This window comes from Notamacropus eugenii, chromosome 5 (assembly GCF_028372415.1).
Source record: "Notamacropus eugenii isolate mMacEug1 chromosome 5, mMacEug1.pri_v2, whole genome shotgun sequence".
NCBI classification, from domain to species: domain Eukaryota; kingdom Metazoa; phylum Chordata; class Mammalia; order Diprotodontia; family Macropodidae; genus Notamacropus; species Notamacropus eugenii.
In genome coordinates this window covers 456181048-456199027 of record NC_092876.1, presented here as the reverse complement: position 1 = coordinate 456199027, position 17980 = coordinate 456181048, and the positions used below count along the sequence as shown (strand labels likewise).

At 35.0% G+C, this 17980-nt stretch overlaps 1 protein-coding gene across 14 annotated transcripts in view; it reads left to right on the top strand.

Moving 5' to 3' along the window:
- CNKSR2 (connector enhancer of kinase suppressor of Ras 2) overlaps window positions 1-17980 on the top strand; it is a 327007-nt gene that overhangs the window by 239442 nt on the left and 69585 nt on the right. For all 14 annotated transcript variants that reach the window (XM_072615299.1, XM_072615298.1, XM_072615297.1 and 11 more), the window contains 4 exons: window positions 3649-3697; window positions 4468-4640; window positions 9783-9856; window positions 11312-11383. In XM_072615299.1, coding sequence (XP_072471400.1) covers window positions 3649-3697; window positions 4468-4640; window positions 9783-9856; window positions 11312-11383 — 368 coding nt within the window. The remainder of the gene's footprint in view (window positions 1-3648; window positions 3698-4467; window positions 4641-9782; window positions 9857-11311; window positions 11384-17980) is intronic.

Below are 17980 nucleotides of genomic sequence, written 5' to 3'. Positions count from 1 at the left end.
TGTTGCATTAGGTTTCATATAAGCAAAGGTCTGCTACGTACAGGAACCTCACTAGTGCTGAAGATGAGTTTAATTTAAAGAGCCACGATGGTGCACTTGTTTTTGTTTGTTTTTAAGCAGCAGAAATGAAGACAAGAAAAAGTTGAGATCAAATCCTGACACTGTCATTTACCCTCTCAACCTCAGTTTTCTCATCTCTAAAATGGAGATGAAAATACCAACCCACCTCATAGGTGTATTCAATGAGAGCTGAATACAATAATTACATAAATGACTTTGTAAAATTTTAAGGGTTAAACACATTTCATCTGGAATGTTCCACTAGGATTGACTACTCTGTAGTATCAAATCTCTTTCTTTGACTTAAAAAAAAAAAGAACCTTTGATGACAAATCAACCAATTTACTTTGTTTTTAAATGCCAGTCTCCAAATTTGATGAGCTGGATTTTGTTGGTTTGTGATAGCATTTTAAATTTGCCAAGTTTGATTCTCTGTCATCATTTAACCTCCAGTGAATATAGTCTGAAACGTATTTTGGCAAAATCTAATAGTACAATTTATCAAGCAGACAATAATTCAGGCCTTTTCAACATTTAGCTCCATTAATGTGCATTTCAAAAAGTAATTTGCTTTTGCAAAGCATACAGTTTTTAAACAATTATTAGAGGCTAAGGGGGATTTTTTTCCATTTTTTACAAATATATCACAAAACTCAATCATACATAGTATGTACAATAGTTACAGAATCATGCCTTACAGTGTCTTTTGCATTCTATATTTGAAATTAATTCATTCCTATTCATTTCTCTTGAATTTGTTCTCATGAATTCCATTCACTTCTCTTATTGAAGGAAGATTAGGCATTTAATCTCAGGTGAAATGATGCAAAGAACTATTATAATTGCAGTCATTGATAAGATAGTGTGGTGTACTAAATTTTCTTTTTTCTAAATAGATATTTATTCATACAATGCCGAAGGAATAAGAAAATTTTTCCATATTAACATTCTTAGAAAGAATCCAAAACTAGATATTATAACATCAATGAATAAAACTATTTCAGGAAAAAAGGATCAAGAAAAATAAACAATTTGATCAAAATGATGATTAAATTTACAAAAATAAAATTTTTGATCAAACATAAAGCATTTATTAAGTGCCTACAGTGTGTTAGGCACTATCCTAGACACTATGGATATAACAATAAAAGTAAAACTATCCTCTGCCTTCAATGAGCTTACACACCATGATTTTTCATCATGAAAAAGCGAAGGACACTACAAACATACATGTATAGTATGTTTGAAAATAATTTTTCTGTGAGATAAATTATGAGAATAAATTATGTAGATGTGGACTATTAAAAATGATTCAAATACATTAAGTAGGCATCTTGTGCATTTTCGGGGACACAATCTACTGGACAGAAGAGTATACTGAGTCAGAAATCGTACTTTACTAAGTATGTAGCACTATGATTAACACAAAGAGTTTATGGATTGCTACCAAGTGATACCTATGCTATGTTTTGAACTTGAAACAAAATCTGAACTTGGAACTTTGTGTCCAGTTTCCATTTTAATTGTCCCAGAAAGCAACTTAGGAATTAGAAAAGAGAGAGATCAAACAGAAAAGCAAACCACAGAAAAAGAATCTTTTCCTAAAATTAAAATTTAAATCCAAAAGAAAAAATAATGTTGCTGCAATGATGTAATGAACATGTATACAGAATTTTTTGATGACTATTCAGTCTGTATTCTTATTCAGCTCTGTTCATCTTCCAATCTTCTGACATTTTCTAATTATGTTGTTTCTGAGAGTAGAAGTGAAAGATCATTCCTTGACTGTGTTTATATGATGCAAAAGAATCATTTACATGGTGGCAAGAGGTGAAATTAGTCAAGCCAATTAATTGACAAATTGATGTACTATGTTGAACAGCTGAGACTAAACAAGGCTAGTTGTATGTTAGAGATGTATCTTTCTTTGCCACTAAAACATTTGAAGGAGAAAGAAGTATCTTTTTGAGATATGTATGAATTGCAATCATCTATGCTATGTCTGGTCTCCATGACATGGATAAGTAGAACATGAAAGCATCTGCTGGATCCAGTCAATTAATCGATTTCCATCTATGATCCTGTCAGACATGTTACAGGTTAACACCACAGTTAGATTTAATTAGTTTAGTCTTCAAAAAAAGTTATTCAATATGGTGATAAAATTTAAAGGAAAACATGTCCACTTCTGATTTTCAATATTAAGAAACTTAACTAGGTTAGATTTAGTAGATTCAAGCCTTTTGGTTGGTAACTATTTTCTGTCAACATTCAAAATGAAGAATCAATATTCAGTTTGAAAGATATTTGTCAAACTTTTCAAGAAAATATAACTTACATCTTCTTTATTGTTTCTTAACTTGTGAAAAAGGTGGTGCAACTTTAGTCTTTAGGACGCAGCATTAATAGAGCTCCCTGTCATCTGAAAATTCTTTAAAATGAGGAAAGGTGTGCATTACCATAGAAACTGAGAGTCTGAATAGCTTGTTTTAGCTGAGAACTGTGAAAAGGCAGCTTTCTTGTACGCTGCTTTCATTGGGGAAACGAATTGTGTTTCAAATTGATAGCAATTTTAATAACTTGCTTTCTAAGCCCTAGATTTAAAAATAAAATAAAATATGTTCCTTTTTATAAGCAATTTAACAATGACTGCAAAAACCCATCACTGAATGACATCAATTTTTGAAGTCTGACAGTTTTTCATGTCACCAAGGGGGCGGGGCAAGAAATGAAACCACTGGCCTGCTACTAGGAATACCCTGGAAGGCCAAGAAAATTGTCTCTGTGTTTCTGGAATGCTATTTTATATATCCATTTACACACACTCTTTGTCGAAGGAATGACTTTAAAGACAATTGGAAGATTTGCAACTTAAAGGAAAGTTATCCAAATAAGAGAAAGAGAGAGAGAGACAGAGAGAGACAGAGACAGAGACAGAGAGACAGCATACCATAGTGGATAGATTACTGCCCTAGAAACTAGAAAGCCCTTGATTCAAGGCCTACCTCTGACATACACTGGCTGTGTGATCTAGAACAAGTCACTTATATAGTAAATACATGGAATACTTGGATTTGTTTCCATTTACTTATACTCTTATTGGTCTAGTCAACTCTCTCTGTAATTTTTGGCATCAATTTACCTATTAATGGGAGAAAAGTCTGCCCTGTCTCTCCTGATAATAACTTGTGTTTCTCTGGCTTATCAAAGGTTTCCAAAGATCTCACCTCACAACAACCCTGGGAGGGGGTTATTGTGTTATTATGCCAATTTTTTTGCAGTTAACCAATTGTAACTTAGAAATGTGAGTTGAGACATTCACAGCAAGTGACAGAGACAAGGCTTAAATCTAGAGCTCCAGACACTCTGGGTAAAAGGCCACCTTGTAACTGCCTTATCTTCCTAGGAAAATTGAAAAGAAAGCCAGATACCACAGGTAACCTCATTTTGGAAGCCTTTGGTGGACGAGTACAAGGCTAAAGTATCACCTTGTAGATGTAAATATCCTTGTTAAGTGGAACAACCCTGGCAGGCAGAACAGTGTCCACTAATTCTGTGTTCACCATTCTTTCATGTCTTTGATTCTAGACATTTCAGCAGACTTCTCTGCAACATAAATCAAAGAAGAAAAACAAAGGTAAGAAATGAAAATTGCACATCAGTCCTCACCCTCAGTATCTACTGAGTACATTCATTGTACATGGTTCTCTGAACTCAACATTATATTTACCATGCTATAGTTGTTGTCATGCAATTGCTTACTCATGTCTGACTCTTCATGACCCCATGGACGACAGCATGCCAGGCCCTTTTGTCCTCCACTGTCTCTCCATTCTACTGTGGTAGAATTAAAATACTGTTACTCTATAAGGAATTGGTTTTTTTTAATTTAGTCAGAGGTTTTCTTTTGAATTTTATTCTCTCATATTTAAGGAATAGAAAGAATAAAAGAGGACTTAAGCTCAGAACCACCTTTGTCACCTATGTGAGCTCTTTGGGATCAGTTTCTCCATCTGTAAAATGAGGATGTTGTGCTAGATGACCTCTAAAGTCCTTTCAGATCTTAAACTATGATTCTGTGACTCTAGTAAACACAGTTCCCAGTACAAAACAACAAGTATTTATTAAAACACTGTCCTAGCTTCTGGAATTCCTTTTGTTTTCATCAGAATTCATGATCTCATAACTCAGAGCATAAATGGCAAAGCAGATTCCTTACTGAACTATGCTTCTATTAGTAGTGAGAAAGAGTTGAAAGGTCTTCATAAGTGTGTGGCATATGTACAAACTAAAAATCCAACTAAGGGCATTCATTTGTCTTGTTGTACCTTTCTGTGATCTGTAGGTTTCTCTCACAGTTTCATAACAAAATTTTTTTAAAGTAGTTTCATCCATTGATGTCTTTAGGTCCACTTGCAGGCAAGAGCAAACGACGAATTTCTTGCAAAGACCTTGGCCGTGGTGACTGTGAGGGATGGCTTTGGAAAAAGAAAGATGCCAAGAGTTATTTTTCACAGAAGTGGAAGAAATATTGGTTTGTTTTAAAGGATACATCCCTGTATTGGTACATTAATGAAGAGGTAAGCCATAACTACATTTTGTATTCTGGTGTGTTTTCTGTTCTTAGGAAAATATCAAAAACACACAATATATTTTTAAAGCATATAATCACATCAAGACCATTTCACAAGGCTAATGTTAGTCATCTTTCCACTTTCACTTTTTAACTAGACATTTTTGTGGGTTCTAAGATGATATTTGCTTAAATTATTTTAATACAACTAAATCTCCTTGAGTACAAAGAAACATACTGGCACATTCTCTAAATATAACTAAAAATATCAAACTCACTCAAGTCGAAGCCTGACTAAAAGAATTATTATTCATGGAAATATGAGACCATGTTAAAAACTGTTTGCCTTTGCTCAAAGTCTTGTTTGCTTTCTTTTCTGAATTTTTATTAAGAATGTTAAATACCTGATGCTGAGTGAAAAGAGCAGAACCAGGAGAACTTTGTGCACAGCAACGACCACAGTGTGAGAGAGTTTTTTCTGGTAGACTTGGAATTTTGTAATAACGCAAGAACTTCTTAAAAAAAAAAATAAAATCCCAATGGTGGTTCTCTAAGGCAAAATGCCTTCCACATTCAGAGAAAGAAATATGGAAGTCATTCACAGAATGTAGCAGATCATGTTTGCGTATGTGTATGTGTTTGTGTATCATGTTTTGATTTGTTATATGATTTCTTCCATTTATTTTAGTCCGACTACATAGCATGACTATAGTGAAAATGTACTCAATAGGAAAGTATATGTAGAACCTATACAGAACTGTATGCAGTAGTGGGGAGGGAGGGGGTAGTGGGGGGTAGGTGTGGGGGGATAAAATCTCAATTGTATGGCAGTGATTGTTAAACATTAAAAAATAATTAAAAAAAAAAAAGAATGTTATATACCCGGATCCCTTGGATTCATTCCAGTTCATCAGGAAAGCTGCTCCTGGAAATCTACATGAAGCTATATTTGATTGGTCTAATATCCTGCTCAACTGAAGGGATGGGAAAAAAGTCACAAAATTTTAGAATCATAGAATCTTAACACCGGAATCATAAATAGTCAGTCAGAAAGCATTTATCATGCCAGACACTCTCCTGGGTGCAGAGATGTAAAGGCAAAGTTGGAAGGGACCTGTATCATTTTTTTTTTCATTTTGTTGCTGAGGTTTGCAATTCCTCAGGAAACATTTCAACAGTAATACAGTCTTTTCTAGCCCCATACTTGGTAATAAAATTTTGCTGGGATAAAATCGTCCTACTAGCCAAATATTTACAAACACAACCTTCTGGAATTACTTGAGAATTAAATTCTCATAAAATCACTCCACTAGCCAGGATGAGGAATGTCTTTTTTAGGTCTTTCTCAGTCTCTACACTGGCCTTTACTCTTCTGCCACAGTTGTATACTTGTTTATAATTCTTTCAGGTGGATTTCTCCTAAGTAGAATAATCATATCAATGAATTACATTGTCAGCATTTGTCTTACCAAATAGAAAAATGTTATCTTGTCAAGGTCAATTTTTATGGTTCTTACGGTCACTACCTTCTAAAAATCCTAAGGTTTTTGTATCAAGAATGAATTTTGATTCTTGCAATATTGTTAAATCATTGACCAAGTCATGACTGAGAGCTAATTATCAGCTTATAATTTAACAATGTAATCATTTTTATAATTTTGCATCATATGGGAGCTAGGTAGTACAGTGGATAGAATGCTGGTCCTGGAGTCAGGAAGATTCATCTTACTGAATTCAAATCTGGTCTAAGACATTTACTAGCTGCGTGACCACGGGCAAGTCACCTAACTGTTTGGCTCAATTTCCTTATCTGTAAAATGGGCTGAAGAAGGAAATGGCAAACCACTCCAGTATCTTTGCAAGAAAACCCCAAGTGGGATCACAGTCAGACATGACTGAAAAAATAAGAAAAAAATAACATAAATATTACCATATATGACATCTAAACTGAACAATTCTTTGCACCCTAAATACACACTGTTTTCTTACCACTCCATTCCCTTTGTTTGGACTATTCCCTACATCTTCCCCACTTTTGCCTGTTGAGTTTCTCAACATCCTCTAAAGCCCAAACATTTTTTCCTTGTCCTGGAAGCTTACCCATTTTTAATATCAATAATGACCTTCCCTGTCAAACTGAATTTTAACACTCTCTTGTTAATTTCTAATACCACATATCAAGTCAATACTACATATGGTAACTACCTGAGTAAGCATCTAGCCCACTTACTAAGGTCCTTCAATTATTTGGTCCAGAAGTATTTGTTAAACATACTTCCTGCCATGTTCCAGGGAATGTGTAAATCACTAAGGATGCAAACACAAAAATGATATGGTCCCTACCCTTAAGGAGCTTACACTCTAAGTTTAGGAACCATAGCTCATTAAAGCTTTGCAGCTCCTCTGCCCATGGGATAATGCTCGGCCAACAATAAGCAGTTTATCACTTTGGCGTCATTTCTATTTGTGTAGTCCACAGAAACTCTTCCTATTATTTTTGTTTTACTGTTCATCACACATTTTCCTGTTATATGCTTTCGATAATTTGTGTGTGTTCATATTTTATGCAGCAAATACACTCTTCTAGACCACTACAAGTAAATCTTAATTTCACTAAATAGCATACTTTGTTTTTAGTCACAAATTAGACATAATTTTCTCTTTACTGAGATGATCTGAAAGGAATGGTAAAAAACACATTTGTGTCTATGTTTTAATTTACTGTACGAAAACTTATCAATAAATCCATTGGCTTCTGAATTATAAAATATATATTATATAATTATATAATATGTAATATTATATAATATCTTTCTTAATGTTAGCGCTATATAATTGTTTCCAAAGGTTATGATTGGTTAGTTTTATTATCAGTGGTGAATTAACAACTCTTCAAAATGATATTATTAATCCTTGGGAAATATATGAATAAATAGAGCTTATATTCCAAGCCATACTAACTCCTAACAGTTCTTTTTGTTTGGAAATAGCAACAAAGATAGTAGTAGTAGTAGCAGTAGTAGTAGTACTTCAAAGTTTGCAAAATACTTGCTATGTATTACCTCTTTTGACCTTTCAACATCACTAAGAGGTTAAGTGACTTGCCACAGCTACAAAGTGTCTGAGGCAAAATTCAAATGGAAATCTTAACTTCAAGTCCGGTACTCTAGTACCACCTAATAAATAAGATGGTAAAACTTCGGTCAGAAAGACTTGAGTTCAAATCCCACTTCAGACACTTGCTGCCTGTGCATTACCCTGGACAAAGTCACTTAACTCCATTTCCTCACTGGTGAAAATGGAGCTAATAATACCACCTAATCCATAGGCTTGTTGTGAGGATGAAACGAAAGAACATAGGCAGAACAGTATACAAACCCAAAATGATAATAAAATATAAATTAAATTTTAAAAAATTAAAAGGGCAGCTAGGTGTTGTAGTGTATAAAACACCAGTCCTGGAGTCAGGAGTTCAAATCCAGTCTCAGATGTTAACTGTATAACTGGTCAAGTCATTTAACATTCCCTCAGTTTCCTTACCTTTAAAATTCACTGGAGAAGAAAATGGCAAATCACTCCAAGATTTTTTGCCAAGAAAATCCCAAATGAAGTCACAAAGAGTCAGAAATAACTGAATTACAAATAGGAAAAAAGTTACAGTAAATTAGGTGGCAGATAATGTTCAAGTTTTCATTCATTCATTCAAAAACCATTCAGTTAAAATGCACTGCTGTGTAAATTTAAAATGAAAGCATCTAGCACTACATGCCATAGAATTAAAATGTCCCCAAATTTGGATAAAGGACCATGCATTTGTTCCTTAAATAGGTAACACTGAAAAAAATATAAATAGATTTTGTAAAGAATTAAAAAAAATATTTTGACCAAAATATTTTCACAGTGGCCTTTTCAATTGCATACTCCCACAGAGAAATTATTGTCAATAGAATTAATTTTTGTTGCAAAGAACAACATATATGTTTGTGTAGACTCTAGAGCTAGAAAAGATCTTAGAAATCATTCAGAGATTAGAAAAGAGAAGAGAAAATAGAGAATAGAAAATATGGTTGCTTTTGGGCTGGTATAAGTCCATAGGCAAAATTAGAATGGGAATGTTCAGTAAAAGTGGAGTCTCATTTTACTTTGAGTGGTCAAAAGGCATGCAACAGTCCCCCAAAAAAGAAGTTGAAGAAAGTTTTAGGAACAAGGTCGTGATAAGTCCAAGTGGAATAAACAAAGATAATAGTTATGAACTTTCTCCTAAACTTAGATACTGCACAATTCACTCATCATAGTTCCTCATATTTCAGGAGAAAAAGAAGCATTTGTAAGTTTAAAAAAAGTGTAATTAAAAGAATTTTACATGTTAAATATTGTTAAAGAGCAATTTTAGTTACATACCAGGTACCTAATCCAGCTAGTCAAAAAACTAATTGATCTATATTAATACAGACAGGCATTCTGGAATATGAAAAATGGTGGTTTTGCATATTTAACTAAATGTGATTCGTATTTGTTGACTGAATTTGGGGAGAGCAGCATCTATCATAGTGTCTTGGTAAGGGGTTTTTTATCTTCATATTTTTGTGTTATATATTTGTATCATTGTGTATTATTGAAATTAAAAACTAAATTGAAGTTGTTTGGGGATTTTTCTACATTTTTAAACATCTAAATCTTCATATGTAAATTAAAGAAAAACATTCAGATTGCATCAGTTTGGAAATGGTGCAAATTTGGACCTGAAGTCATTACTAAGCCAATTTTAAATGACTAGTAATATTGTGTTACCATACTGGAAAGAAAAATGCTTATTTGAATTTTTTGTTTTACCTCTGAAGGTAACAAGTTGTAACTTTATAATAATGAAGTTTTTTAATGACATGTTTTCTTTTTAATTATTTCATTTGTCATCAAAAAATTACTCAGAAGATTATGAAAAATAATATTATTCAAAGATGACATGAAATTACATAGAGTTCAAAAGGAGAAGCCACAATTGTCATTTTCTAAAATATCACTCTTGGCTCTGATTTAATGGAATAAAGTGAAAAGTCATTTTGATACATCATTAGGAATAAATTAGATGATTTAATTGTCAATCTTCTGTAGATGATGTACTGAAAATAGACTTTTTTTTATTCTTCAGGATGAAAAAGCAGAAGGATTCATCAGTTTGCCTGAATTTAAAATTGATAGAGCCAGTGAATGTCGCAAGAAATAGTTAAGTGTGGTTTTTCTTTGTCTTTGCTTCTGGAATGGTGTCACAATCATGGAAACCCACAGAATTGTACTTTCAGTCATAGGCTACTGTTCTGGTTGTTGTTCAGATGTTCTCAGTCATGTCCAACTCTGGGATCCCATGGGAGGTTTTCTGGGCAAAGATACTCTAGTGGTTTGCTATCTCCTCCTCCAGCTCATTTTACAGATGAGGAAACTGAGGAAGCAGGGTTAAGTGACTTGCCCAGAGTCACACAGCTAGTAAGTCCAAATTTGAACTCAGGAGGTTGAGTTTTCCTGACTTCAGGTCTAGCACTCCATCCATTGTGCCACCCAGCTGCCCCCAAACTAGGCTATACTGAGCAATGTGAGTTTGTGTGATCTAATCAGAAAAATTATATGGATGGATAATTCTGTTCTTTTTTCAAGACTTCCTTCCATATGACACTGTCATTTTTCTTCTTATTTAGAGATGAAAATTTTCCTTTTCACAAGGGCAGTAGTATTATATATAGCGGATGCCTATACAAAAGCACTCGTATTTATGATCAGATGAGATCAGGAGGCATAGACTTCTGTGTGCCTCATGAGATAAATCACTTAATTTCTGTCAGTTTTCATTTGTATAAAGTAAAAACAATCACAGGTAACCTGTGCTGCATGGCCCCTGGCCTGATTAAGACACTGGTTTAGTCGCGACTTCTTGCTCCCTTCACTTTGTGTCCATGACTTCATCCTTACGAAAATCCTCAAATTGAAAAAAAAAATTGCTTGGATTGGTTGGACACTTTTGCCTTTCTGTTCTGTTCTTTCTCCACGCTACTCAACCCCTCTTTTCTCCTTTCTCTTCACTTACATGGTATAGAAGTAATTTCAAGTTTAGTTAAATTTTGCAAAGTTACCCTTTATTTGACCCAGATTTTTTTCTTTATTATTGAGGCCTTCATGGTTTATGGGATGGGTATCAGAAGAGGACTTTTAATTAATCCACGGATCCAGAGATCAGCAATCACACAAAAGCTATTTTGAAAATGCCCACATGTATCTCTCAATATACAAACTGCTTAAGGTCACTGTGAATGGTGTGTAGAGTGCTAAGACCTGGATTCGAATATCTTTTCGACTACTTGTTTGTGATTTTGGACAATTCACATAATTAATCAGAAGCTTAAGCTCTTTTGGGGGTGAAATCACAAATCTTTTGTGTAATGCCATAGGCTTCTATTTGCGTTTACATCCTCTTCTTCCACTTAGGTGATTGATAAAATGCAATAGCTAAGCTGATTTTTTGAAAGGTTTTTTTAAAAAACTGTCCTTTCAATCATAATAGTAAAACCACTATTCACATGGACACAAAAGCAGTCTTAAGTTATGTTGATGTAAAAGAGTGTTTAATTGTTTCATGCTTGGAAATAAAATACACATTACTTACTTTTATATTCTGTTCCTCTTTTACAGTGCATTCAAAGCTTGTCATCCTAAAATCAAAAGTTTTTACTTTGCTGCTGAACATCTGGATGATATGAACAGGTAAAAAAGGGAACCAAACTTTGCAAACTATAAAAGCCAGTCATATGTTTTGGGGACACCCTATATAGTTGTAGTTGTTTTATAGTAATGTTTTTGTATATTCAATAGAAGTAGTATATCTAAGATCTAGAGAGCTTTGTTTGATTGTGGTTCAGATAGCTTTGCCCTTCACTGAGCCCCGTCATTGTTCCATGAGACCATTATAATATGTAGTTTCAAGTTGTGACTTTTTCTTTAGGGTCAAACAGTCATGATCATTCACCAGCTGTTCAGTGAATTGGTTAGTTAATCTAAACGTGCATTGTTAAAAAGCACAGATTTTTTATTAAAATTCACAGTTGGGAAAGTAGAGAGATATATGCATGTTGGTATGTGTGCACACACATATGTACATGTGTGTATGCATGTATATGTGTGCCATACATGTACGTGTGTATATGTGCATTGTGTGCATATATGTATGTGCAGGTGTACATGTATACACCCCTATACCCCTATATTATGACTATAGTATAATATGTAATTTAGTAGGTATACTAATTAGCATATATAGTATACTATATACTACATACTAAGGTATAGTTTTATATATATGGACATATACATACTATATATCTGTATCTGTCTATATCTGTGTCAATATTCATATCAAAATAGCTATAGATAGACAGACAGACAGGCAGACAGACAGATAGATACAGAGATACAGAGATAGCTAGAGAGATAGGCTTGGAATTCTCAATAATCAAAATGAAGCACCATTCATCCCAGGTGTTGAATATGTAAGCAAGCTGCTATTTCTTTCCCTTTCTTTCTATTGTTTACCACTTCCATATGGCTACTTTCACAAAGCTTTAAGAGGTGTATGATTGGTCTTCCCTGACTCTCATCTGGACAATTGCAGTAGTCGCCTTGTCTCCAGTATCCTCTCTCTCTCTCTCTCTCTCTCTCTCTCTCTCTCTCTCTCTCTCTCTCTCTCTCTCTCTCTCTCTCTCTCTCTCTTCTCTCTCTCCCTCCCTCCCTCCTTCTCTCTCTCTCCTTCTCTCTCTCTCCCTCTCTCTCTGTCTCTCTCTCTTTCTCTCTGTCTCTGTCTCTCTCTCTCCCTCTCTCTCTTCCTCTCTCTCTCTCCCTCTCTTCTCTCTCTCCCTCCCTCCCTCCTTCTCTCTCTCTCTCCTTCTCTCTCTCTCCCTCTCTCTCTGTCTCTCTCTCTCTCTGTCTCTCTCTCTCTCCCTCTCTCTCTTCCTCTCTCTCTCTACCTCTCTCTTCTCTCTCTCTCCCTCTCTTCTCTCTCTCCCTCCCTTCCTCCTTCCCTCTCTCTCCCTCTCTCTCTCTGTCTCTCTCTCTTTCTCTCTGTCTCTGTCTCTCTCTCTCCCTCCCTCTCTCCCTTTCTCTTCTCTCTCTCCCTCTTTTTTCTCTCTCCCTCCCTCCCTCCTTCTCTCTCTCTCTGTCTCTCTCATCTTTCTTCTCTTCCTAATTTCACATAGCAACAAAATCCATAACCCTAAAGCACATATCTAACCAGGTCACTCCCTTATTCAAGATCAATTCCAGTGATTCCATCTTCCCTGCAAGATAAAATACATAATTTTGCATTTATCTTTTTAAATCTTTCACAATATGAGAAGAGCCCAGCATTCTAGATTATTGGACGTTGCACTCCTTCATGAACTCAACATTCTACTCAAAATGTCCAGATCACTGTTCTCTTTTCATTTCCTGCCTCCATACTTTTGCACTCACTGTCCCTCCTTCCTGTAAAAACTTTGGAATCCCAGCTGCCTTCAAAGTTCATCTCAAGCACCACCTCCTACAGTAAAACTATATTGACCTCTCCACCTCATGCTCTCCTTTCCCCCAATGGCTAGTGCTGTCCCCCTGAAAATTACTTTGTATGTATTTTGTACTCAATTTTCTTTGTTCTTCTGCCTTTGTATTGCCAATGCCTGGCACAAAGTGGGGTTTGTAACAAATGCTCGTTGAAATTAATTGTGAGGCTCCAATGAGTCAAGGAAATTGTCAGCCATATCCAACAATTAGATAATTCATGGGGAAAATCGCTCCCAGGAGCTAAATAGTTCCCCAGATGGATGGATACCATAGTGTGATTAATTTGGGCTATTTGCCTTCCTTTACTTCTCAAATACTCCTCTTCTTCCTCTCTTTCTCTTGAGTACTGTTGAAAATAGGTTGAATATTTAGCTAAATCTGACAAAATTCCCCATTGACACAGGTTGATCAAATATATAAATACATGCTGTACCTATATAAATGTGATCCAGAAACAGCACACGCAAGCACACACACGAAGAAAAAGAGGGAGAGGGAGAGAGAGAGAAAGAGAGAGAGAGAGAGAGACAGAGAGACAGAGAGACAGAGAGACAGAGAGACAGAGAGAGACAGAGAGAGAGAGACAGAGAGAGACAGAGAGAGAGAAGTAGGGAGGGAGAGAGAGAAGAGAGAGAGAGACAGAGACAGAGACAGAGACAGAGACAGAGAGAGAGAGAGAGATTTTAACCATATTATTTTAGATCCATGGTTTATTGTCACTTCATATTATTCATAACACCTTTTACCATCCTTTCCCTATCCATAATGAATAAGTACCCAAACTGTAAAAATACATAGATATAATAATTGTGTATTTCCAAACATAAAGTAAAGAACTTTAAATAAAAGCCCTAATAGCTTCTAGCTAAAATCGAATTCCTGGGGTTTTTTCCTCCTAATGCAAGGAAATGGATGTTGTAGAAGAATAGGAGGCAGATACGGAGCCAGATGGTGCATAAAACTTGGTATAAAATGATTTGCCATTAATGAGAAGCTGAGCTTTTTGTGCCATCTACATCATCTTCTTTTGATTTACGACCTGTTCATAAAAATGCCATTGTTGTTACTATTTGAAAAACTGGACAGTTTCTTGCACTCCTAGTTTAAGCTTTCCCACAAAATGGAAGTATTGATTCATTTCTACTGGTAGAAGACTTGCTGTTACTTTGGATTTTACTTGTTCTGCCAGGCATCATTGAGCTGGCTGCTCACCAAGCGTTCCCTACACATTGAGCTCACTGGCTTCAGGATAGATGTGAAGGATTCACGTCACAAACAAATCAAAAATTGAGTGAGCTGTATACATGAGTAACTCCTTCCTCATGAAGTCGCATACATTGTGAAGTCTGGCTTTGTCCATTGCAGGAAGAAAACACATTCACCATTAGGAAAAGGAATTGTGCACAGTTGTGGACCAATTCAAAGGAATCACCATCATCTTAGAAAGATAATAAATGACTTCCTGGTCTGTGACTCATCCTAAACTGATTTTTTTAACTTAAAAATGACATTAATGTTAAGCTGTGTTTTTTTAAAAAACATAGGATTTGTCACTTACTCATAAAAGTCCACTCCATCCCCCTGGCCTTCTTCTTCTCAATAGCTCAAAAAAAAGTATATGTTGACCTCTCTACTCCTGTTCCAAGACATAAATTCACATATTTTCAGATGCATCTGTTTTGTGAGATGCTACAATCAACCACCTTTTTGTTATTTTCATTTTTCCTCAAGAAATGAATCTAAGAAAAGCTATCCTATGTGGAAAAAAAAACCTTCTGCACACCTTAAACTTTTAAGGGTATTTTTAATGTCAGCTTAGGAAAGAGACACAGACTAGAATACAATCTTTTCTTTTTAATTATAGTTCAGTCATTTTTCTCCTTTTGTTCATGCTCATATCTCTGACAACTACTTTCATTAGGGAAGCCTTTTAGCATCACTTGTTATTTTAGGTGAGACAAGAGGTACAAATAGCAAGAAAGTTCTGATGGGGCATTATTGATGGCAATGTATTCCTCTGACAGGTAGGTTTCTTTACTTCTGCATAATGAATTGCTGGTGTGAGTGTATGCATATGATTTATAGGCACATACCTACATTTTTACATATAAGAAAATCTTTTCAGTAAATATATCATAGAAGCATTGAAACTCTCCTTTAAATGAAGATTTACTTGGAATTTTCTTAGGAGTTTTCCTATTTGCTTTTTAATGAAAATATGATTATAATTTCCCATACCACATATAAAAATGGACTATTTATCCTGAAAGCTTATAATCAAGCTTTCTCCTTTCCTACTTAGGTCTTGTTTGAAGATGCTTTGGTTGTGAAAGATAAATCCTTCTCTTAAAGACTTCCTCTATCTACATCCTTGTGAAAGATCCCATGTTCATGTAATGTGTCAACCACTCAGTGGACATTTGCTAAGTACTTACTATGTGCCAGACACTAAAATATGTGCTGAGAATGCAAGGAAGGGAAAAACAGTCCTTATTCTTAAGGAGCTGTGTTCAAATGGGCAGGAAGGGCAGGAGAGAGACAATATTGAAATAAGTAGATATATATGAGATATATATATAGAAGTAGATGGAAGGTAATCTGAGAGGGGGAGGAATTGCCATCTGGAAGTAGCAGGAAAGTCCTCCTTTAGAAGTTGGATTTGAGCTGAATCTTGAAGAAAACCAGAGAAACTAAGAGGCAAACTGGAGGTAGACCATTCCAAGGACAGCCAAAGTAAAGGCATAAAGACAGAAAATGGACTATTGTCCTTAAGGCATCACAAGGACACCAGTGGAACGGGGTCAAAGAGTTTGTGAAGGGATGAGAATGGTAGGAAGGGGTGAGGTTATAAAGAGTTTTAAATGCCAAAGAAAGGAGTTGATCTATGTTTGCTCCTGAGGATCATAGGACCCCCAGGAGGTGAATAATGAACTATGGTCAGAACTATGCTTTAGGAAAATCACTTTGGCAGATGAATGGTAGATGGGTTGGATTAGAAGACATGAGGTACTGAAACCATGTAAAAGACTGTTGTAATAAATGATATGGGCAAGAGGTGGTGAGGGTCTGAACTTGGGCTATGGCTGTGTAAATGGACAAGAGAGGATGTATAGGATAGATGCTGGAAAAGTAGAAACAACAAGACTGTTTAACAGGTTAGATATATAGAGTGAGAGTATCTATACAAAATAGAGGATGATACCAAGATTTTAATCCTGGGTGACTGAGTGGGTGGTGGTGCCTTCAAGAGTAATAGGGAAATTTGGAAGAGGGAAGACTTGGGAGGGAAAGATAATAATTTTTTTTTCCAGCATTTTAAATTTTAAATGCCTGCAGGATATTCAGTTAGAAATGTAATAAAATGTAAGTAATAATGTATGATTTCAGTTCAGGAAAGAGCCTGGGACTAGCCATATAGATTTGGAAATCATCTGCATTGAGAAATTCACAACTATCTACACAGCTCTCTTAATTACATCAACAGTACACAATAGGCTTCTTCTAGCTAAAACCTAGATGGCAGCTCCATTCATATGTTTTCTAATGAGAAATTGTGTTTTACCCTTTAGAAAAATTCCATCTTATGAGTAGTGTGAAAAATAATGAATTCCTTGGTAGGCCACTCAAGTAGTTTTAAAGAAACATCTTTTAGTTTTACATCTTCAGTGATTCTTGTAGGAAAAAACTAAGAAGATCTTTTAAAATTCTTCAATCTCTAAAGGAACTCATTGTTTTTTTATAATGCTCATAAAATGATATTTCCTTGCAGAATTGTATATCAAGTAGAGAAGTATGAAGAAGATAGGATAAAAATCTCTAGTGGTGTTAGCTTAAGTGTCCTTTTCTTCTTTATCCATAAAGCCCTAAGCCAGCTATTCTCCAGAGCAGTAGATAAGTGATTTGTCTCATAACTCATGTTTCATGCCAGTTTCACTACAAATATATTTCCTGTAACTCATCAGGAAATTAGTTGTCAGTTTCAACCTTCAATTGATGATTTTAACAGGTTTAGTTTGCATATCTTGTTGATTCATGGTTTAGAATTTTTCATGTATTTATGGGTTTTATTTTTCAAATTTTGGTATCATGTCACTGATTTTGACCATCCTTTATTATATCCCTTTCATTCTCTGCATTGCTTCCCAAAAATTAGGTGATGTAATATTCTTACACAGTTTTTGATATTTTTTTGGTGTTTGGGGGGCTTTTGATTTTTGCAATGCCCGGTATACAGGAAGTACTTAATAAATCCTCATTGACTGTATAGCTTACTTTTAAATTTCCTGCTCTTTCAAAATAATCTAGGACTTAAATGACTATTATTCTTAAAACAAAGGGTTAAAGTACTTTCTAGATAGTTTTATTTTCCAAGGATAGAACTCTATAACTCCTTTCATGACATTATAACTATCTGAATCCATGTTGCCACCTCCCAGCATAAAAGTTGAAATATGGAAATAACTTCAGGATGGTGTCTTCCACTTATCAAGAAGAATAAGTTTCTATCTCTTCATGTAACACAAAAAGGAAAAAAAAAACTCGTGGATGCAATGAACTCTACTAGTTTTTTTTTTATTATTATATTATTCCAATAAGCAATGGAACTAACTAAAATGGTACCTCTAAAATTATGCAAGATCCAAATACTGATACCAGGTAATAGCTTGGAATGCAGAGCCCACTCTATTTCTGATTTGGAGATAGATTTAGTAAATAATTCCAGCTTTGCCAATGGGAGATTGTCACGTTGGCTTAAAACTTAATGATTTG